Below are 22,557 nucleotides of genomic sequence, written 5' to 3'. Positions count from 1 at the left end.
CCTTTCTGAGACTACTGTGCTGTTTTCAGGGAGAGAAGACCTAAATGCTTCCAGTTGTGCAAAGAGGGATAGTTTGAATTAGTTCAAAAGATAGTAACAATTCCTGTGAAATAGAAAACTGTTCTTATGTCTTCTGGCTCAAGGAAAGTCCTCCTCTTCTCCAGGTAAAACAGTCTATTCAAGGAAGGGGGTTAGTTCAGAATGACTGGCTGTAACAATATGCCTTTCTCTTCTAGCTGGGAGGGAGCACCACCCCAGTGGTCTAAAGGTGCAATCACTCTCATCTCCCCCCCCGATGCTGTGTGAATACTGGCAGCATTTTTAATGTTAAGAGTATGTCTGTATGTCACCGAAATCGGGAATAAACCTCATAACATCAATGTAGCATTAAAAGGCAGGCATTCTTTATTCACGGCGCTGAATGCACGGGGGATCGCTCCACCTAATGTGCACACCTTAGACACCTTTCCCATCTGATTTATATAGACCAAAAATAAACATATTAATTTATCCATACATATTCAGTATTATTCTCTTTAATAATTGGCACAAACTTGCTCGCTTTGCATGTAAATTATTGCACAGACTCAGTTGTCCTTTCCCATTGTTCCTTTTTGAGTAGGTGGTCCATGAGTCGGTGGTTATGATCTCCCCCTACTGGAATTACCTTTTACCTACTTCGTTCTTAATCTTGGCAGTCCTGGTCAGTTTTCTCAGTCCACTGCACGAAACCACATTTTGTCATCCTCTTCTGACAGAAACACATTGTCTATTGTTTAGTTTGGATTAATGATTACCTAGAGACTAAAATACAGATCAAAGAATATAATGATTTGTATATTCCATGTCCCCAGGCTTAATGTCCAGTTGGATAAGGCTGTACAAGGAGTATAGCAACATCCATAGTTGGTTAATTCCATCACCCTGGTTACACATACTTGGCACCTTCCTCAAATGTCGTGGGGTTTCTCCCCTTCTGATACCGGGGAGGAGCTGAGGTGGGCGCTGTTGCATGCTGAGAAGAACTGCAAATAGGATTGGAAATTAATGTTTGTTTCCCTCCACCCCAAGAAGAAAATAGTTACTGTCTAGCCAATGCAAATAGCAGTTCCCCTTGGGAGAGGGGAGTCAGTGTTCAAGGAAACATTTCTCCTATAGTGCACTTGTCCCAGTTTCTGTGCTGGTGCACTATTCCCAAGAACCCATTCCATTCTTCATCAAGTGGGTTTTTTCCAGTTAAATTTTCCATGTAGAATATGAAGTTATGTAATAAATACATGCCTTATTCCAAATGAAAATTCATCATTTTCATCTGATTTCATAGCTGCCTGTCCTGCCTGTTAAGAGGAGTTTTGGGGTTGGAAGTAGAAATGCACATTGAATGTATGTTGGGAGTTTTAGTTTTGAAGAAGTCTTTGCCTTTGAGGGTATATAAAGTCAGAGGTGATTCATTTGAAATAAACCAATGCTAACTTAAATGGTTTTCTTACTTGTATTTATCTACAGTCAGTAAATACCTCTTGATCTTGGGAAGATCACAGCAATAGTAAGCATCCAGTGATTGAGAGTTGCTGAGGTCATTGCTCCTTCAGAATGACCAGTGGTGGTGTTTTTTTTTTTGTGTGAGTGGTGGTCCATGTCATTGTGTGTCGCCCCCCCACCCCCAGCATTATGAGGATACTTTAAGTCAGTTGGATAATTGATAATGATAGGACTGTATTTTTGGTTGTAAACTTGGTTTGGTTGACTAAAATGTGAGATTTATGTCCTCTACTTCAAATTGTGCTAGTGTCTTAGTTTAAAATGCAAACAGGCAGGAGATGCCTTTTGAACGTGGAATGTGATCTCTGCAGCATGCATTTTGCTAGCCTGAACTTCTGATTACATTGACTATCTCCCTTTTAAAAAAACAAACATGCCTTAAGCAGTTACTAATAATAAACATACTTCAAACAAAAGTAAGCTGTCAGAGAACTGTTATACGGCTTTTTCCCTTTATTCTCTACAACTGAATTAAAATTTTTTTTTACTATGTTCTTTGTATTACTTTGTCTCTACTCCCTTCTCTGTGAATGAAGAATGCTTGAAGTCACCCAGAGTGAAGTAGTAGAAATAGATTTGTTAGTGATAGAGTAAGCAGTGGTCTTCTGTGCAGCTACACAGGACAGGGTGAAGTAAACTGGGGTGAGCTCCAAATACAGATGCTTTTTCTGTGAGCCTTGTGATCAGGTTCATGTGCTATGTGCTGTGGTGTATGACTGGAGAAGAGGCCACATGAATCAAATAGTGAGTTGAACTTGTTTGAATCTTACTACAATCCTGATTAGGCTGTTGGCAGTTAAATGCTAAGTATTTAATCTTGTGAGGTAGGTAGACTGAGGAATCCTATTTTTCTATTTCTAGAACAATCTTTGAATAAACTCAATGACTGGCCTTGCTTTGCTATGAGTAAATTGCTTGGGATGTTTATAGCTGGCAGTAATAATTTCTCTTTTCTCTTATAGAAAATGCCATTTTCCAAATGGAACTGGATGCTTAGTATGAGACTAGATTTTGCTTGCTCTGCCTTTTATTTTCCAGAACAGGACCTTTTAATTTACTCAGTAGTTTCAGTCTTTCTCTATTTAAAAATTTAGTTTTATAGGAAGTAAGTTTAAACACTTTGGAACACAACACTTGCTAGAGAAATAAAAAACCCTCAAAAATATTTATACTTGATAAAATACTGTAGTGTTAGAAAACTTAGTAAATGGTTTTCCTTCTATCAGAAAAGCGTATTTTTCCATGTTTTAATGTTACATTATTTTTTATGTGTTAGTCCATATTCCCTGGATAAACTTACAGCATAGAGGTTAGTATGTAGCTGACCAAAACATAGTACATGAAATCTTTCTTTACTGTTCTAGCCTTTCAAGGAAAATAATTATGTTGCTTCTAAGCGATAAGCCAAGGCAATTTACAGACTACTGGAATGCTTGAAAACACTGACCTTTCAGGTCACTCTGAGCACTCCTATTATGCAGAGATTGCTGTGGCACTGTTGTAGTGTGCTGGCCTGTCACATGCTGACTTGCAGAAAGCTTTGATGCAGCTGTTTTAAAAATGCTTTTGCTGACTGATAGGCACTTAGGCTACTGACTGTGAACAAAGCTGGCTCTCATTCCATGCTTTTAGCCCACGTTTTCTCTAACAACTCTTTTCCACTGGTGACTGGACACACAGTTCTTATCTGGGCCCAATTGTTGACTTGTCTCCATTTAAATTGTATTCATGTTAATTTTCACTTCAAAAATAGTGTGTGTGTGAGAGAGGTTTGGTTTGTGTGACTTATTCAGAGCTGCTGCAAACAAGCAGCCTTGAAATGTTGTTGTGGTGGCTTTAAAGAGTGGATGGATTAGGGGGGAAAAAGTGTGACTGGGCAAAGCAGGGGAGGGAAGGGATTAACAAACAATGGTCCTCTATTGATGATCAATAGAGGAAAAGTAGTTTCCTGAAATGTAGCATATATAGTATAGAAGTTTGGGATCTAATGTCTTTTCTTGAATTGGTACAAAGAATAGGAAGAAACTCAATTTTTTTTTTAAGTGGCATGTCATGCTTAATGGCTGTCATACGTGGTAAGTATAATGCCAGTACCTTCTTCAGTATTAGAAGCAGGGCTAGACCATGAACAAAGATTGAACTGACTTGATTCTTTTTTTAAAAAAAATCTTTACTTTTATTTGATTTTTGTACTAGTTGTTAGATCAGGTAGTGCCAGACTTGCAAGTATCATAGGAAGAGGAAAAAGAAGCCCAAAAGCATAAAATCTTTAATTCTAGTAGACTGACTGGGATGTTACAAGGATAAACTCTTTTTTGCTTTCCAAAGACACAGAGAATCCATATTCTCACTGAAAATAAGGTGCCAGATGTTTTGCAGGAAATAGATGTCTAATCCAAGTAAACCTGTACAATAAGAAGCATAATAGCCCATTACCTATGAAGGGCAAAGTTTACCAATTCACAATTTAACCATTGGCCCCGGGAAGCGTATTCCTATTTGACATAATCTATTGGTTACTTGTACCTCTGATTCTAAGCTTGTTTGAGTTCAATGTGTTTGGATCAAAAACTAAGCATCTCTAATCTGTTCTGCTGAGAGGTAGAAACAAAGTAGTAGTATTTGATTGATACTGTGTACATGTATCGTATTAAGTTTTATATAACGTTAAGACTGAGCTTCTGTTGTGCAGCAGCATGGCATCATTGTCTCCTTATTGGGGTGGTGGTGGGGTGGAGTGTGACTACTGGTATTCACTTGTGTTTACTGCATTTCCAGTAACTGCAAAATATGTGCAACCTGTGCCTAAAAGCCCTTGAAGCACCAGTACATATTCAGGGATACACAGCTGGTGTACTTAAAATTGCTTTTGCTATTTGGCTAAATAGTATACAGTGACAGTGCGCTGAAATATAAATTTGAAGTTGTAAAGGAATGTAAAATATTTTTCCTGCTATAGCAATGCAGTGAAGAGAGCAGAATGAGTAATGAATTTACAGCAGGGAGCTAACTGAACAGTGTAATTCCATAGTGAGTATTTTCCTAATCTTCTGGGTAAAAAAAGTCTGTGCTCTTTGTAGTGATTGGTAGGGCAAGAAAGTTTGTTCTTTGTGTGTATTCAAATTAAATTTTTGTAGCTGCACCTTAACTTCCATAGATGAAACATATTTTCCGTGTCTCAGTTCAACATTTGTTAATCTGGATCAACTTAAATGGCACAGCGAAGCAAAAAAGATGCATTACTACACCTGTTGATAACATTAGAGTATTTTTTAGAGGATTAAATTTCAAAATGAATTACTTCTGAAGGTGAAGCTACAAGAATTAGTGGAAAAGATGCAACTAAACCAATACCTTGATACATGAAGTGCAAATTTAGATATTGTCACTGCACTTAATTTTCTCTTAAGTTATTAGAACTTGCATGACTATGAAAGTACAAATATTAAATCAGTCAAGCTTTGAAAGAACTCTTTACAGTAAGTTTTCTTTTTCTGTTCATTTCTGGTTTTACTGAAGAAAGACTGTACTACAGTTATCTTTGGAAGTACTGTTTAATTTCTTACCTCTTCTTTCTAGATAATGTTCTACTTTGTTTTTTATCCTCACTTAGTCTTCAGGATTTTTCCAAAGAATACGCTGGATTAAACAGTTTGTCTGCAAACTGTGTCCTTCTGACAGTATTGTCCATTGAATGGACTCATGAAATGTATTTGTCTGGTGTATTGAAGCTAAACTCTTGAGGTTTCTTACTTATTTAGGAAAGATGTTCCTTTAAAAAAAAAGAAGGCTAGCTGATTTTGCAGGTCTGTAGGTGATTCAGTTGCTTCCTTCTTCCCCCACCATCCCAGCATCTGGTTCTTGTTGACATGTAACTTGATAGTTTTTTGGGGCAATGGTTGAATGAGCTGTAGCTGTAACCTAGGACAAACAGGTCATTGGCCAAAATTATACAGGCATTTCAGCTGTTAACCAAGGGCTTAACCAGTTTCTTTTCCAGCTGGTTGGATAAACAGCTAGAATGTCATTCATGCTTTATAATTTAAAAAAATGTGCTGAGTAAATGAAAAAGACACCTGCCCATTAAGCATAGATGGGAAATACTTGCGAAGAGGTGGGTTTGATGGGTAGCATGTCTGAATAGTTATGTACAGACTTTTTATTTTTAGTCTTTGTTTTCAGAGTTCCTTTTCTGAAATACTCTACGTGCTTGTCATTATCTTCACTATAGCTTGGCTAGCAATCAGCTTTTTATTCATGAGATGATGATTACCTAGGGAGAAAGAGCAGCTTCTCATAAGCGTATAGTGTCTCTGCATATGTTCATTATTGCATAGTTGATTCTTAATTCAAAGATGAGTTGAAGCCATGACATCCACTATTACTTTATGGACATGTCTTTGTGTAGTGATTAGTTTGGGATTCTTCATGTGTCTCAACTGTGCAAAATGCGAACAATGTACTTGAACATAATGGTTCTTTTCAGGTGTTTATAAAAGGTATCAAACTGCTATGGAAAATAATTTCAGTCATGTGTCTCTGTATTAGGTACTTAAGTTGATAGTTTCATAGGCTGAGAATGAAGGTAGCTCTTTAGGCCTGTACAGATGGGGAGACCACTAGTAGTTTAACTGTAAATGCTGGCTAAAAATGCCGTGACATTGTTTTGCTATTCAATCTGCTAACAGAAAGCTTTCACTGTTACTTACAGTACTGATATGTCTAGATTTTCCTTGCCAGACGTTCTTGAGGGGTGTCAAACTGTTCCCTGTATTTATTGGGTTTTATTTGTAGCTTTCTTCAACACCTTAGTAATTTTGGGGTTTTTCTGGTGAGTGCTTGTAGGGTGTGCAAACTTTCTTCTTCCTCTTCATTTTGAAAACAAGTCTATGAAGGTAACTGAAGCTTATTTAACTGTGCGCATTACTTTTGGTCATGCTGGATGCCTTTTCTTGGACTGATACATATGGTTTATGCTAAATGTTCTTTTAACTTGTGCTGAAGTAGACTAATTTTTTTGGTGGTGGAGGGAATAGCCCCTTAAATGTGTTATGGAACAAATGCAAAGTGAGACCACTAAAAAGCAAAACTTCTTTTTAATTCAGTCAGCTGTACCATTCTATCAGACTTGTTTAGGCTGACTTCCAAGTGCAGACTTCAGATACTGCAATTGTGTGTGCTTTGACGCTTATCACTTGCTTACATGAGAAGCTCAGATTTCATCTTGGAAAAAGTGTGTACCTAGCTCTAGTAGCAGTAGGGAAAAAAATCTTGAAAATGTGCTTGTATTGTATCCTAAAAATAAATAAAACATCAATAAATCTAAAATACATCTTTTGAAAAATATTTCCAAGTAACACTAATGTTGTGTTCAATTATACTGATGCAGTGATGTGTACTGTGTAGGTATGTGGGACTGTAGATTATTTGAAATGATGATATTAAGGAATGTTATATCTAATGCTTTGCAACAGCCTTCCCTCCAGTTGGGACGAAGAATTTAAACCGTGCAGAAACTTTGCACTTGTGTGAAGTGTTGTAGTGCCATTGGTCTCAATATTTAAGTATATTAAGTATATGCATCAGTAATCTGCACTATTGATATGATAATGCATGTGTTGTCTTTGATCTTTTGAAAGTAAATAGGGTTTGGGAGCACTGACTCCTAAGCTGACAATGCAATGTCAAGGGAAAATGGCACCAGTATGTTTATTATGTACGTGGAAGCTGCTAGCTGGTACGTGCTCATTGAACCGTAGTGTGTTCAGTTTATGATGTATTTGTCAGGACTGGGCAGCAACATGTTCTTAGTTTGCTGTGTAGTTGCAAGATGTAAAGCAGAGGTAGAATGCGAAAAGAGCTTCTAAGTACATTTTTCTGTATTGCCTTGTAACAAAGTTCTTAAAAAAAAAAAAAAAATAAAAGTTATGCAACAATCCTAAAACTATGTTGCTGATTTATCCAAGGCCCAGAAAAAAAACAGGTGTTGTCACAAAAATGGCTTTCTGGGTCCTTGACTTGCAGATGCTAGTAACACACCTGACATTTGTGCTGCTGGTGGTGAGGAACATCCAAAGGTAAGAGTGATGCAAAAACAAAAAATGGAGTGAAGTTCTGCTCTTGAAAGAACTTAAGTTTAGCCACAAAATTAAATGACGTCGTAATTTGATGTGCAGCTTCCCTTTCAAGAGTCAAGGGGCTGGTTCAAGTAGGGCAAGGGTGGGGAAGCACTTCTGCTGTTGATTTATTTATTTATTTTGTGGAACAGATTGGAGCTCATATGCAGCAATGGGAGCAAATATAAAAAGAGGGGGAAATGCAGATAGGTGGGATTTCTGTTATCTTTCTTCCTTGCTGCTTTTTGAACTTTGTCACTCAAGTGAATTTGCTCTCTTTTGTCAATTAAATCCTTATCTTTAGAATGTGAAGGTTAAAGAGACATGGTAACAGATGGGGAAAATCTTGAAGTTTTACACTAGTAATTGCCCTTGATTGGTAACCTTTTGTTATTTTCTTAGAACAGATTACATTCAGAATGTAGAAGTTCAATGGAGCTGCTTTCTGTACCATGAGCAAGGAGTGCTGGAGTAATAAAGGGTTGATGTAAAGGTTGTGTAAACTTGAGTGAATTTTCAGTTTGCAAACTGGAGTGTCAGGTTATAGTTTTGACTCTTGTAGTTTTAAAGTTAAAGTACCTTTCAAAAAGGGAGAAGCTTGCCCTTACTTAAAGGCTTTGGCTTTGCAAACTCTCTGTTTTGAAATATGGTTCCAGGTAGTTAGAAGATGCAGTTCTGGTAGAAGCACAATGTATATTTTAAAATAGCCCCGATCATCTCTGCCCACATAGTTTTTTTGCCTATTTGGGAATGTGCATTCCAGAGGGGTGATGAATGGACATGATGCAGTTGTGGTCAAGAATATAATCCTGTATCCTTGATATACTTGAAATTGTGGGAGAAGTTAGTGTCATGTGGTTAAAGCTGCTGGTGAAGCAGTTTGTTCCACTTAAATGAGTTTATTTTTAATTGCTGATGTAAATACAAAAGTTGCTTTGCGACCATTTTTAAGGTTAACCTTTGGCTTTCTGGGTGTGGCTTTTTTTCTTTGATGAAACTGTGCTTTTAGTTATACTTAGGCTTTTTAAAATCACTTTAAATGCCCAAAAGGGGAAGTAGAAGGTGAAGTTCAAACTGCAGAAGAAAGGCCTGTAAACTATTTGGTCTCAAAGTTTGTCAGTTCGGGTAATTCCTTACTTATAAAGCTTCCTAAATTTGCAAACTAAGTTTTACGTAAAAATGCAGTGTTAATTCACCTACAATGGTCAGAATAATTTTAAGTCTACCAAATGGCTCTTCCTGAGAAGAGGGTATTTTATTGGTTTTGGAGTGTGCTGTTTTGCTTTGTATGCATAAAGGCAGCATGCTGCCAGGAAGTTCTGATCTGTTCAACAATTAATGCTCTTGACCATGTTAGTTAATTCCCTTGTCCCTTCCCCTGCTTTGATGTGCAAACAGAAGAGAAAAAAATCCTAGCTGTATGTCTGTAGGGTGGGATGGGAAAGGCATGAGGGTTATATAAAGCTGAATACTTAAAGTTTAATTTGAAGCCTGTGTAAAGCCTCTTGTCCAGTAATTACTGTGTCATTTTGTTCTAGTGACTGTAGCTAATGCCTCCTCTCCCTGGCTTCAGAAGTGAAGGGAAGACGACTGGGTGTTGTCTCCTAACTCAGTGAGAAATGGCTAGGTTAGTTCTTCAGAATTACTGGGAATTCATAGTTATTTGGAGGGGATAGGGATGCAATCTACAAACGAGAAAATCCAAACAAAAAAACCCCAGAACATGCTGTTTTAAAAAAGGTTTGCATTTCTTAGCTTAATATATAGTGATTTGCATGCAACTTTTCTTAAGAGATCTGCAAATTGGCAAAGGTTGTGAACCACAGGAATAGTGAAAGGCAATGGAGGGATTGCAGCCAGTAGTAAATCAAAGAGGGCGATTGTAATCAGGGCAGCTGTTGGTGCTGGGCAGTATCTCAGGCCTGCTTTTATTGCTGCTTGTCCAGTCTTGGCTCCCCCATGGCATTGGTTTCATTGCTGCTTTTTAAGAACATGAGGAATTATGACGGGAGTAAAAGACATGTCTGGCTTGTTTTAGGTGGCAGGGGCATCTGTGTTGCTGCAGCATGCCCTTTTAAGAGAAGGGGGAAAAAAAGTGTGGATATGTCTTGATGGCTCTTCCTTGCTTGCTTATTCTTCTGGAGCTGCTGCTGTTTTTCTCTTGTGCTTGTTAGTGGCCATGGTTCCTGAAGAGAAGGAAGCAGATCACTTAGGAAAAGGGAAAGGATAACAAATTGGATGGTAGAAATATATGCATGTGTTTTCCGTAAAACTTGTTTGTAAGTCTTACTTTGGTAACAGTAAATCTCCTTTGGCCTTCTGAAAAAAAAATCCGTGTCTTTCAAATATCTAATAATATAGCCAGGATTAAGCTTAAAAGAAAAATCTACTCTATAACTGGCTGTGAATAAGCTATTTTTTGTTACCCACTAAAGCAGCAGCCAGGGTTATAAAAGTGATTGCATGTATGTTGTTTTATGGGTGATGTTTCTACATTCATAGTCAATGAATAACCCACAAGAAGAGACTTCTATTTTTATTTTCTTAGCTTCTCTTCTTGCTTGTTCCTTTTCTACTTCTAAAAAGCCATCACCAATGCCAGACTGATTCCTTGATTCAGTTCAGAGTAGCTTTGCAAATAAAGGAGATACTCTGCTCTGAGGAGGAGAATACCCTTAAGCTTAGGTTTTTGCTGCTCCTTAACCGTTTGTATTGTCAAGCAGCAGCCTGAAGATGCTGTTTTAAGGATTATACTTGTTCTGACAGGACAGTTTGCGTAAAGTCCTCTGGCTGCTATACTTTGCCTCTGCAACACTGTTGGACTCCTGCTCATTTGGTTCACACAATTACTGAAATGACCCAACCTTTTTCTGAGACCCCGTTCACCCCTTTCCACCACTCTTTCGAAACTGAGCTTTCACAACACTTCAATTTTTCTTAATAATAGTGGATAGTTTTAATCAATTTATATTAATAGACACTAACCAAAATGCTGCAAAGGACTGATGAAAATGAAGCAGTTAAGTGAGGTGTAGGAATATGGTCCTTGGGATGTGGCTGTTCATCTGTAGGTCTGTGGGCTACTGAATGCAATGTAATGGCTTGGTATAAAAAAGGAAAGGACTGTGATCTCCTCTATTCTGCGCTATATTGTTCCAAATTTAAATGCTGGTAGTATTGACTAATATTTCTTAATGTGTTTTTTTCATTCTACATCTTCAGCTCACAATGTTACCTGGTTTTGAGTTCTGTCAGCGCTATATTATTCAGTTCTGTAACTGTATGTAAGGACAATTGTAGTATGCTAAAATTTTTTTTCTTCATCACTTTGTTAATAGTTGATCTGTTAGCCTTAGGAAGTTTTTCAGGAAGAAAATCCTGGAACAGACTCACACTGTGCATATTAATAAGGAGGCTGGGAGACAATTGTTGTGAAGTCGAGTGTCAAAGACTGCTTAAACAGGTGCCTCTTCCACTTCTTAAAGGTACATGCTTTGGAAAACTGTGTAAATGAGTACTCCATTTCATGGTGAAGTAATACAAACCTAGGTATTGTTAATAGGATGGGGATAGTTCTCTGAGGAAAAATGATGTGTTTTCCACTTCCCATACTTGCCTGATGAGAAAGTTCAGGAATGTTTTCCTTACTGATAGCCAAATAAGCCTTTTGAACACATTAACATTAATCACTACTGTAGCCTTTGTTACCTTGTCCTCCCATCCAAATCTCGTGTCTGCCTCTGACTATCAGGGAAATGTAGCGCTGCTCTAATTCTCATTCCTTTTCTCCCATTGACTTGTACTTTTTTTTTTCCTTACTTTCAAAGCTTCAAAGCACAGCTCTTAAAACCCCAAAAGGTACCCAACAAAAACATGTTGTGTTCCCCATTATGCACTTTTGTTACCAAACTATTTGTTGCTATTAACTGACTCCTTACTCCAAAGTCATCAACAACTTCCTAACTGAAGAAGTTACTCTTTTTGAGAGGTGCTTGAATGCTATGATGGCTGCTCTGATAGTAATTTTGTGGTGACTATATCTTGCACTTGCGTGGGTTTTGGCTGTGTATAAATTAAAAAGGTCAGGTATGTAAGCCTGATTAAGGCTTGTTATATAAAACTAATACAATAAGATTTTGTTTTCTCTGGTATATCTGCACTGATACTGTGCTCTTCTACTCCTCCCCCAAGTGAAAAAAACAAAACTACTCCAGCTAATGTTCTTAATGGAATGATAAAACAGTAACACTAAGCTGTGTATAAGAGTAGAGATGGAGGCTGTGTCTGTAGTTGGATGATTGGATTTGGTTTCAGGAATATGCGGGAAACGTGACTTACAAAGAATCACAGAATAATTAAAGTTGGAAGGGACTCTAGAGATCATCTAGTCCAACTCTCTGCTCAAAGCAGTTATGACTAAATCTGGTTTATAGAATAATTGCAGAACAGTGAGGTCAGAAGGGAGCTCTGGAGATCATCTAGTCCTCCTCCAAAGCAGGGTCAGCTACAGCAGGTTGCCCAAGATCTTGTCCAGTTGAGTCTTGAATATCTCTGAGGTTGGTGATTCCACAGCCTCCCTGGGCAGCCTGCATCATGGTTTGACCACCCTGTGGTTGTTTTAAAACAAACCAACTAAGCAGGTGATATCTGATTGGAATTTCCCATTCCAAGTTGTCAGTTGCCGTGAATCTGTGGTCACAGCTGTGTATGCTTAAAGAACTTCACTTTTATACTTCAATATAGCTTATTTTACTTGGATGTGAGGCTGTAGTTTGAGCTGTTACGTTAACAGGGCTGGCTTACAAACTGCCACTGGAAACTGCTGTCGGTGGAGTTGAGATGAACTGATACAGGTAGAAATGACTGTGTACATAAGCATAACACTTGCACAAGCGTAATATGAGAGAGACAGGTATTTGTGAGGATGGACATTAGTAGGAGGGCAGTGTGTGTTGCTTAAGCAGTTACTTGTGCTAGAAGATGTGCTTTTCAAGTTGCATCCTGAGATGTAAAGAATTAAAATATCGTGCTGAGTTTCTTGAAGATCTTGGGTTTGAAATTATTTGAAAAAAAAATCATAACTGAGCTAAAGCTGATCTAAGACAAATACTTTCAATTACATATTAAAAACTATAATTTTGGAATCTCTGTGTTCTCTAATAATCCTGACCTAGGTCAGTATGGTAGAGAACTGACTTAAAACAAGACCAAAAGCAAAGTGCAAGCTATCTGTACTTCCCTTTGGTAACATCGCTGCGGGGGGGGTGAGAAACACAGTTTACCACTGCTTTTTAGCCTTTCTGTTCTGCTGTGATTTTCGTTCTGTTTTGCTAGCATACTGGCCTGCAGTAGTGATCTGTGAAGTGCTGCTTGCCAGTGCTTTGGAGTTTGGGGTCCTACATGATTTTACTGCCAGCTGGAAAGCAAAATGGAAAGAAGCAAAACAGGCAAGGATCCCAAATTCTAAAGCACAGTTTTCACATGCCTAGTAAGCTTTGCTTAGCTGCTGGCTAATACTGTTACCCCAGGGTGTTTGAGTGGTATTCTTCATCTGAAGTAACTTAACCTAAGATCATTTGACATGTATCTGCATTGGATCTTACATTCTGGTTTGGTTTTGCCTTCTTATTCCCAAGGTGTCAGCCTTCTGCCATTCAGGGATAATGGTATTCACTAGGAGTGTATCATAAACATTTCCATAAATACTCAGATTTAACTGGATCTATAATCCAGTAATTGATTATTTCACTAAAATGCAATACCCCCAAAAATTTCTGCATACTGTTCTTGTTTACGGCTTTTTTGGAAGGAGGGTCTGCTGTTTTTTTGATTGAGCAGCAGCAAAAACAACAGAAGTTTTTTATGACCCTGGGAGATCAGAGAGTTGTCTGTGATGTGTGAGGACTTGAGAGGCCATTCTAGAAAAGTGAGTTATGCTAACAAAGAACTTGGGTATTACATGGGTTGAGTTAAATATTGAGCTGCTTTTTTTTTTTTTAAAGCTTGGAGAGAATAGTGCCCAGAAGTTGGCAAAAATGTTTTGCACAAAAATTCATCAGGAGAACTTGTAGAAGGGATGTTTTTAGATACATGCAATATCTATGTGTTCAAAGTATAGCAAGTCATCTTAGGTATTTTAGAGCAGGAAGCAGTGGAAATTGTATTTAGTACGGTAGCATCCCATGGAGTGGTGTGTGGTTGTGGAAGCATAGGAAGAATTGAGCAGAATGGTGAAAGAGCTTAGCTATTAAAAATTTACATATAAATTTAGTCTAGTCCTAGTTTTTCTTCTCAAGGTTGCTGTTCATGATGTAAAGATGACTTCTGTTGTCCAGCAGTAGGTATGTACCGTTGTAGTAGACACTTTGTACTTCTAGATTGACCTAAGTAAAATTAAGTTCATTTTATAAATGTGCAGTGTTGAGAATTCTGTATGTTGTTTTTTTAACTTGGATTGCACACTGTCATTGGAAGACCAGCTTTAATAATGGTGTCTTTCTAAATACAGGTTTTTCTTGAGGTGGTCTGTTGAATACAGACCAGTGTTTGGGAGGAGTGGAACTCTTGACTAGAGCTTGGGACCTATGCAACGTATGAAATAGGGCAGTGCACATCACCTTTTTTTTTTTTTTGCCTACTTTTAGGTGTTTAGTTCATCTGCTTGAGAAAATAAGGTTAGTATTTCTGTTTCTGAAGTAGATGGTCGATGTCACTTCCATGGATGTACATTCAGATAGACAGTGAGACTAAAGGCTGGCTTCTCAGCTTGGTGATGGAGAATATCTTTTTTTATACAGATCTCAAGAGAATGCTTTAGTGGGTGTTTTCTCTTCCACTTCGCACTGCTGTGTGAAAAACAAATAGCATCAGCTGTATGTTGTTGGCTCTGCAGCAGTCCCTGAGCTGTTCTGTCTGATGCCCCTTGAGTAATTTCTTAAAAATACAGAGAAAGAGCTTTTCCTCCTTGCAAAGAGTGATGATCAAGTAAAAATCAAGGACATAGGCTGCTTGTGAAGTCTGGTATGGAGATACCACGGTTATGAGTGCAAACAGCCAGCTTTAGCAGTGTGCAGTTGGCTGCCTTTATCATGCCTTGGAGTACCCTACTCTTCAGCTATGCTCACTCTACTAGCAGGCTTCCAGTATTTGAAATAGCTCAGATATCTCTAAGGTATGCTCTAGAGTAGATGTGGTGCATTGTGTATGTTGTATAAAGACTATGTAAGATAAAGATCTAATTTCAGTTGATATAATCTCTCTCATAGGATTCTGTCCTCGTTGCACTTATTGCAGGGGGACAACTGTTAAAATGGTTTTTTTTTCTTTAGTCAGCTGAATGCTCTTGTGATAAACCAATTGGCGGGAATTTGTTGGAATTTAAGATGGTTTAAATTTAACTAGGCAAGGACAAAGGTGAGTGTCTGTAGGAAGTCTTCCTGTCAGTGTAGGAAACAGCGCACAGCTCTGAGTGCTGAAAGATGCTATGTGTAAGAGAAATGACCTCTTCATTCCCTGCTCTGAGCTGGCGGAGGAAGATTAAGTTTTCTTTTCTGAACTTCCTCAGGAAGCTCTTTGTTTTGGATATTGACTTTGATTTTTTTTTTTTTTTGTAAGTAAATGATAAATATTACCCCCTAGATATCCAATAATCCTGCAGAAACTCTGGTAATAGTTGCAAATGCTAATTGTTACAATAAGTGCTTTTAATACTTGTTTCCACAAGTGCAATCAAAATGTATTAATTCTGCATTTAACCTTTAAAACTTGGAAGTTCTGTAGCATCCTACTACTGAAGTGGACTTCCCTCAAAATAACTGAGAATTAATTTTAGAAGCCAAATAGAAATGCAGCAAGATAGATAAGGCATATGAATGACTGGTATGTCCTTCTGAAGAGATTGACTCTAAATATAAATTTATTTCCTCCTTTTGATGCAGCCCCTTACCAGTACTTCTTTCTCTCTCTTTTTTTTTTTTTTTTTGTCTTGAATAAGAAAACTATTTCTCAAGGCTGTTAGGATTTTATCAGGACAATTAGGAAAGTTTTTAGATGTCACCATTTTATTGGAAGTAAGCTGTACACAAAAGCTACAACATGAGGCTGCAAGCTTGGAGCAAAGATAGTGTTCTTCATATGGTTGAGTTTGTGATCTGGTCATTCAGTTTCTTGTAGTTTGCTGCAGTTGAAAGGATTAGAGCAGGGACTTGAATCTGTCACAGACAGTTTGCCTCTCTGTTTTGCAGAGAACAGAAACAATATGCTCTCTGAGGTAGCAGAAGTAGTTGCTTCATTTGTTTGTCTTCAGGACAGCTGTCAATGCTGTTCCACAAGTTTGTTAAGATACTGAAAGTACTTTATTGCTTCCCATGGTAGGTTACTCTTGTGTTGGCCAGAGGAAAATATGAAAATCTGCCTGTTCTAAGGTAGATACTTAAATATGGTTTTTCTCTGATAATGTAATAATCTCACTGTCCTTAGTGAGAAATGTGTAGAAATATATAACAGTAGGTATTTAAAACTTATTTATAGGAAATAAGGTGATTGAAGACTCCTTTGACCTTATGTGTCAAAACATGTTCATAATTGAGTAAACAATTGCTTAAAATCTAACTTGTCATGCTTGACACACTTAACTTCGTAGGAAAAGCACTTCTGTTAATACAAGAAAGATAGTTTCTCTAGTACTTCCCCCTAGACTTGCAAAGAAAGATCGGGAAATCATTCTGGCTTTGATTTCAAGAACGTGTGGGAGCTTTGGCCTTAGTCCGAGCTGTTCCTCTAGGTGCAGATGCCTAAAGAAGTGCTGCCCCACAAGAAACTTTCACCTCAGGAACCTTGCATTATTTTAGGTTTAAAATGCTAATTTTTGTGGCTATTGTTTGAACCTTTCCAAACGTGAACTTGAACTGTCTTCTCAAGCCCCTGGGTGGCTCCAGTGCCACTGCTGATCACAGCTTTTCAACTGCAGTAGAGGTAAACTGAGCAATGCTATTTGCAAACATAACAGCATTACTCACACTGGTAGACAGCGAGGATTTTATTTTCTCAGTGATGCTTGAAAGGAAAAAATCTTGATGCATTAAGTACAGAACTAATCCTTTGGGGAAATTCAGTCTTACGTATGTGTGGAGGTACCCAGATGCATGTGTAAAGGTAAAAGAGTTGTATGAGGGAAAAGTGTATTTTAAAAAAAAAGAAAAATGAAAACCCCAGCCTTTCAGAAGCAGGAAAGAAATATGTTGAGAAGGGGAAACAAAAATACTTGTTTGAAGGACCCTTGTAGCCCACAAAGCAAGCTTTCTGGAAAGATGTTACCTTTATGTTTATATCTCAGGGCAATTTCAAAGGTGAAAAAGTTGAACAAGATTTGATACTTCCAAGATTCTGAGCAAATAAGTTGCATTACTTCCATATTGATGAATTGCAACTTCATGTATGACTTTAACCTTTAAATAATAATTTTAAAACCCCACCAACCCACAGACATATCCACTTGCTATATGGAGCTGGCTGACATCACTTGAGAGAGCTGGCTGACATCACTTGAGAGAGCTGGCTGACATCACTTGAGAGAGCTGGCTGACATCACTGCAAGGTCACTCTCCATAATCTTCGAGAAGTCATGGAGAACAGGGGATGTCCCAGAGGACTGGAGGAAGGCAAATGTTACCCCTATCTACAAGAAAGGCTCAAGGGAGGATTCGTGTAACTACAGGCCCATCAGCCTTACTTCAATCCCTGGGAAAGTTATGGAACGAATCCTCCTGGGGGCCATCACAAGTCAAATGAAGCACGTGATTGGGAAAAGCCAACATGGCTTCACTAAGGGCAGATTGTGCTTGACAAACCCAGTGGTCTTTATGACAAAGTGACTTGCCTGATTGACATGGGGCGGGCAGTGGACATTGTCTACCTGGACTTCTCCAAGGCTTCTGATACGGTCCCCCACAGCCTCCTTCTGGAGAAATTAATGTGTTATGGCCTAGACAAGTGGTCTGTGCAGTGGGTGGGGAACTGGCTGACAGGCTGCACACAAAGGGTGGTGATAAATAGCTCTTTTTCAAAGTGGCAACCTGTCACTAGTGGAGTCCCTCGGGGATCAATATTGGGCCCAATGTTATTCAATATCTTTATAAGTGATCTGGATAACGGCATCAAGTGTAGCCTGATGAAGTTTGCGGATGACACGAAGTTGAGGGGGGAAGCAGACACTCCAGAAGGGAGAGCTGCTCTGCAGGGAGATCTGGATAGGCTGGAGGAGTGGGCCACCAAGAACCTTATGAAGTTCAACAAGGACAAGTGTAAGGTCTTGCACCTGGGAAAACATAATCTGGGAGTGCAGCACAGACTGGGATCCACCTGGCTGGAGAGCAGCTCTGAGGAAAGGGACCTGGGGGTCCTGGTGGACAGGAAGCTCAACATGAGCGAACAGTGTGTTGCTGCAGCCAAGAAGGCCAACAGGATGCTGGGTTGCATCAAAAAGGGCATCGCCAGCAGAGAGAAAGAAGTCATCATCCCACTCTACTCAGCGCTTGTCAGGCCACACCTGGAGTACTATGTACATTTCTGGTCCCCGCTATACAAAAAGGATGTGGACAGGCTGGAAGGGGTCCAGAGAAGGGCCACCAAGATGATCAAAGGACTGGGAAGCCTGCCATATGAGGATAGGCTGGGAGAACTGGGTTTGTTTAGCCTTGAGAAAAGGAGGCTTAGAGGGGATCTCATCACTGTATACCAGTACTTAAGGGGGAGCTGCAAAGAAGATGGAGACTCCCTTTTTGCAAGTAGTTGTCACATGGAGAGGACAAGGGGGAATGGGCACAAGTTGCTCTTGGGGAGATTCTGATTGGACACGAGAGGGGAATTTTTTCACAGTGAGGACAGTCAACCATTGGAATAATCTCCCCAGGGTTGACTGTGCCACGTTGGACACCTTCAAGAGTCGTCTGGACAGGGTGCTGGGCCGTCTTGTTTAGACTGTACTCTTCCTAGAAGGGTTGGACTAGATGATCCCTGAGGTCCCTTCCAACCTGTGATTCTGTGGTTCTGTGATATAATCATCTTTATAAGGGTGTTTAAGATGAGCTTAAGGAAACTCTTCAATTTGATAAAGCATAAGCGTAGAATCTTTTTTCAAACACTGAAGTCATGATACCATCATTATCTTTCTGTTCTTAATATATGTAGAGAACAACAGGTAATATAGACATAGTATCTGGAATTCACAAAGTTTGAATGCTGTCAGTTGTCCACTTGTGTTTTGAAGATACTTAATGGTCTCTGTCAAGTTACTTTAACCCTAGACTGTAGCATCTTAGTATTCTCATATATTTCTAGTTTCTGGGGTGTTAGGCTGTATGTATTTTTCAGTTCTTGCTGAGTCACCTCGATTTCACCTAAATCAGTGGTGGGTAGCATTATTTGGGATACCAAGCTTGGCACCAGCAGTCAGCAGGTCTGGCACCATCATGGCAGACCTACACTGTCTGCCCCCACCCCTTAATTACAAGCAGTGTTTGCCAGTTCAAGGGTCTTGGGGAATTAGGTCCTTACAAGATTCCTGAAATTCAAATGTTGCATGAGAAATAGAGCACTTTGTGAATATGGTCCAAGAGCAGCATCACAACAGGGACCTCAGCTGATGGTAGTACAAGCTAGTTCTTCTGCCTGAGTTGTCAGTGCTTAGTAGAGTGAGTACCTTCACAGGTCTTCATCAAACTTCTCCATCTTCTGTGAGTGCAATTTTTTACAGATGAGAAACTAACTCACATAAGCGGTATGTCAAGTCAGCAACTCACCCCAGGCTGCCTTTGAACTGTTTTCACTGTTCTTGATTGGACTGTTTGGGCATGCAGAAAGAATGAAAATAACATATTACTTGGTTTGCTGTCTTAACTAACGTGTATTTGATGTTTTCAAGTCTTGTGAATTTGAAATGAATGTATTAGTGAAATCTAGGGGAGGTGGTTATAATAGATCAGTAGATGAGATAATGTGAGCAAGAAAATGGAGCTTCTACAGAAAGGAAGAAGGCATTAAAAAAGGCAGCCCCAGTCAGTAGATTGAGTAGTGGGCACCCTGTCTGGTTTTAGAAAGGCTGGAGAGTTTGTGGGTGGGATTTTGGCGGTTTGTCTTGGGTTTTTGTGAGGTAGTAAGTCTTCTCACAGTTTTCAGAAGCATGTTACATAAGTCATTTCCATTTTTCTTACTCATTGCTTAGCTGTTTCTGTTACCTTATCCTGCTCCAACTCTGGGATGCCAGTTCAGCCAGATCTAATGGGAGCAGTGCTTAGCTGGTTAAATGGGTTTTGTCAGTCTTTGCCGTATCCAGAACCAGTTGGTGTGTTTGCACCATGCTCTATGTACTGAGCTCCAACAGTGAGGCACAAGAACTTGGAGACATTGAAATCTGGTGCCTCATTAGCCAAGTAGCTCAAACTGTGCTGTGCGAGCCCCTGACTGCCGATGGAGTGGTGGTACCTGCGTGGCGTTGCTAAGGCAAATGCAATAGATGAGCCAGTCAGCTTAACTTCTTATTAATAATTGCAGATCCAAATGAGGCAACCTTTTTAAATCAAAATGTGAATTGCAACTTTTGCAGTCCTTTATTGAATTCCTGTTGTACCTTTTTCTGAACTGGATCTAATTAAAGCTTTTTCTTTTAGAAGTTTACTTGCAGAGGTAATTCTTCACTTGTTGATGAGACATTTAGCCTGAAAACCTCTTGCCAAAGCTGAGACAGAATGAGAGCATGCGAAACAGGGAAGAAAACCAGTATTTATTAATGGTTTAGCAAGTAAAACATTCTGTTCTGTTTCAAAGTTGGATTTGTGTAAATCGTTACTGTTTTCATATATATATTTGGTCAACTTTTAAAAAGCTGGAGAGAAATAATCTAATTCTGGGTTAGAGTTGAATCAATTTGTAATGCAAAGGAGTAGCATTTGATACTGAATGGAGCTGGGGGCGGAAGCTGTTTGAATGAAATATATCCCAATTAAATTGCACCAACACTTTCAGGAGAAGTGAACCCTTAAAGAGAAATGAGCAGTTATGTAGCGCATACTAACTGTTGAAATTAGAGCACAAAATGTGGAGGAAAACCCACAGCTTTTTGGGATGCTATGTGAACAACTCACTTTTTAAACCTAGATGCAAATTCTCATGTTATGGCATTGGATAGAGTTTTCATGGGTATTCATTTTCAGGGTTATTGAAACACTCCTGCTGCTGTTCTCTCTTTTAATACAGGACTGGATTAAAAGTTGAGAGTACTTTTTGTTGCAGTGGCTGAGTTACTGTAACTAAAACAAATTGAGAGTGAGGCAGATTTTAAAAAAACTAAACTCCCATATTTTAGAGATGTTCATGTTCTGATTCTGTTCTTTAGTTAGTGGATTGCTTATGGGGCGGTGTGGAGCAAAGCTGGGCACTACCTTTGGAAAGGTAGAAAATGGTGCAGCAGGATAGTGGGAGACTTCATACTGTTCGCTGTGTGCTTCCTGCTGCCTTTCTGCCTGTTTTCAAGCCTTTGGCTCTGCTAGTTTTTCCTCCCTCATGCAATCTTCCCCGTGCTGAAAGTTTGCTTGTTGGTGGCACATTAAGTAGTACAAGTGTCTGCTCTTTTAAGCAGAAATGCAGGTATGTAAATATTGTCATGATGTTACTGTTTAATCTAGTTCCCTTAGAGAGGACCTTGTTTATCTCTGCAGTGCTGGTGTTCACCAAAGAAATTAGCCTACGCTGAGCTGTGGAGTGTGTTAAGTGTGACCTGTATGCATAATACAGTAGCACAGGTACTGTAATCTATAGCTGGGCATTCATGAATTGGCAGTAATCTGCATACAGTTAGAACAAGCAAAAGGAGAATGAAAAGTATGAAGTATGTAAGTTAGAATATAAATACAGCTGATGGCTGTGGAAAACTGAAAGTGGGCCTTGGACCAGCTTCCTCTACTGTACGCTTGAGCAACCAAGAGAGCCTGCATCACAAATGCTTCTTGTAGTCCTTCCTATTAAACTTCTTTATATATTTCAGAACTTCTCTGAAATCTATCTTCCCTCTGCCCCCTTTCCTAGGAAGTTCAGATGTGACATGCAAAGAAAGGAAATGTGTAACAAGTGAGCCAGCCCTACTGCTCTGTAGCTATTAAATATTAATATTAATGTTACTTTTGAGCGTAAGTTTCTATTTGTGGTATTATATAGTTGTTTAGAACAGCTATTGATAGTGAAGCCTAATCTTGGGGTTTTTTTTCTCCTTAGAGCACAACAATGGAAGAAACAGCTATATGGGAACAACACACAGTGACTCTTCACAGGGTAAGTACATACAATTGGTGATGTGTGCCTAACACAGGATACTGGTAGCTTTTGAAAGCAATAGGAAAAAGCCAGATGTCAGGAAGTAAAAGAAAAGGAAACTGTCATATTCCTTTGTTTAAATTTAGAAGTGTTGTAAAAGCTCCATTTGATAGTAGCTCTGTTTGTTTGTTGGGTTTCAGAGATAAGCCTGCCTACAAATAACTGTGCCAGAAACAAAGCCTTAGATTACTTCTGTGCGTAACTGAAAGTAGTTACAGCACAACCGTTAATGAACACTTAGATTTCTAACTATACTTAAATGTTTTAAACCTTTATTTGTAGGGCCATAAAACAGTGTAGTTAAGCATAAATAAATGTGTTCAAAACTGCCTTATTTGCTTGCTACTTTCTTAAATTAGTGGCTGTAAATAGTGATTTTTGGGTGGTCAGAATGTGCACCTTACACAAAGGAATGTGTACTAGGAACCTGAATAGGCGGTTTTTACGTTTAGACTGACTCTTCTCTTATTTGAGTTACTCTTATATTGATTTCTGATACAGCTATTGTGAAGCTGTACAGAGAGGCGGTAAGGAA

The 22,557-nt window shown here is 38.9% G+C and overlaps 1 protein-coding gene across 10 annotated transcripts in view; it reads left to right on the top strand.

The window, feature by feature from the left end:
* The window catches only part of TJP1 (tight junction protein 1), a 160,275-nt gene that overhangs the window by 94,471 nt on the left and 43,247 nt on the right, over window positions 1-22,557 (top strand). For 9 of the 10 annotated variants that reach the window (XM_075100161.1, XM_075100167.1, XM_075100163.1 and 6 more), the window contains one exon: window positions 21,924-21,980. In XM_075100161.1, the coding sequence (XP_074956262.1) occupies window positions 21,924-21,980 (57 nt within the window). Of the gene's footprint in view, window positions 1-21,418; window positions 21,455-21,923; window positions 21,981-22,557 lie in introns of those variants that run through there. The other variant, XM_075100166.1, reaches the window with a different exon arrangement.

This window comes from Phalacrocorax aristotelis, chromosome 7, assembly GCF_949628215.1.
Source record: "Phalacrocorax aristotelis chromosome 7, bGulAri2.1, whole genome shotgun sequence".
NCBI classification, from domain to species: domain Eukaryota; kingdom Metazoa; phylum Chordata; class Aves; order Suliformes; family Phalacrocoracidae; genus Phalacrocorax; species Phalacrocorax aristotelis.
The sequence above is the reverse complement of the archived record's forward strand: the minus strand, read 5'-3'. Positions and strand labels throughout refer to the sequence as shown.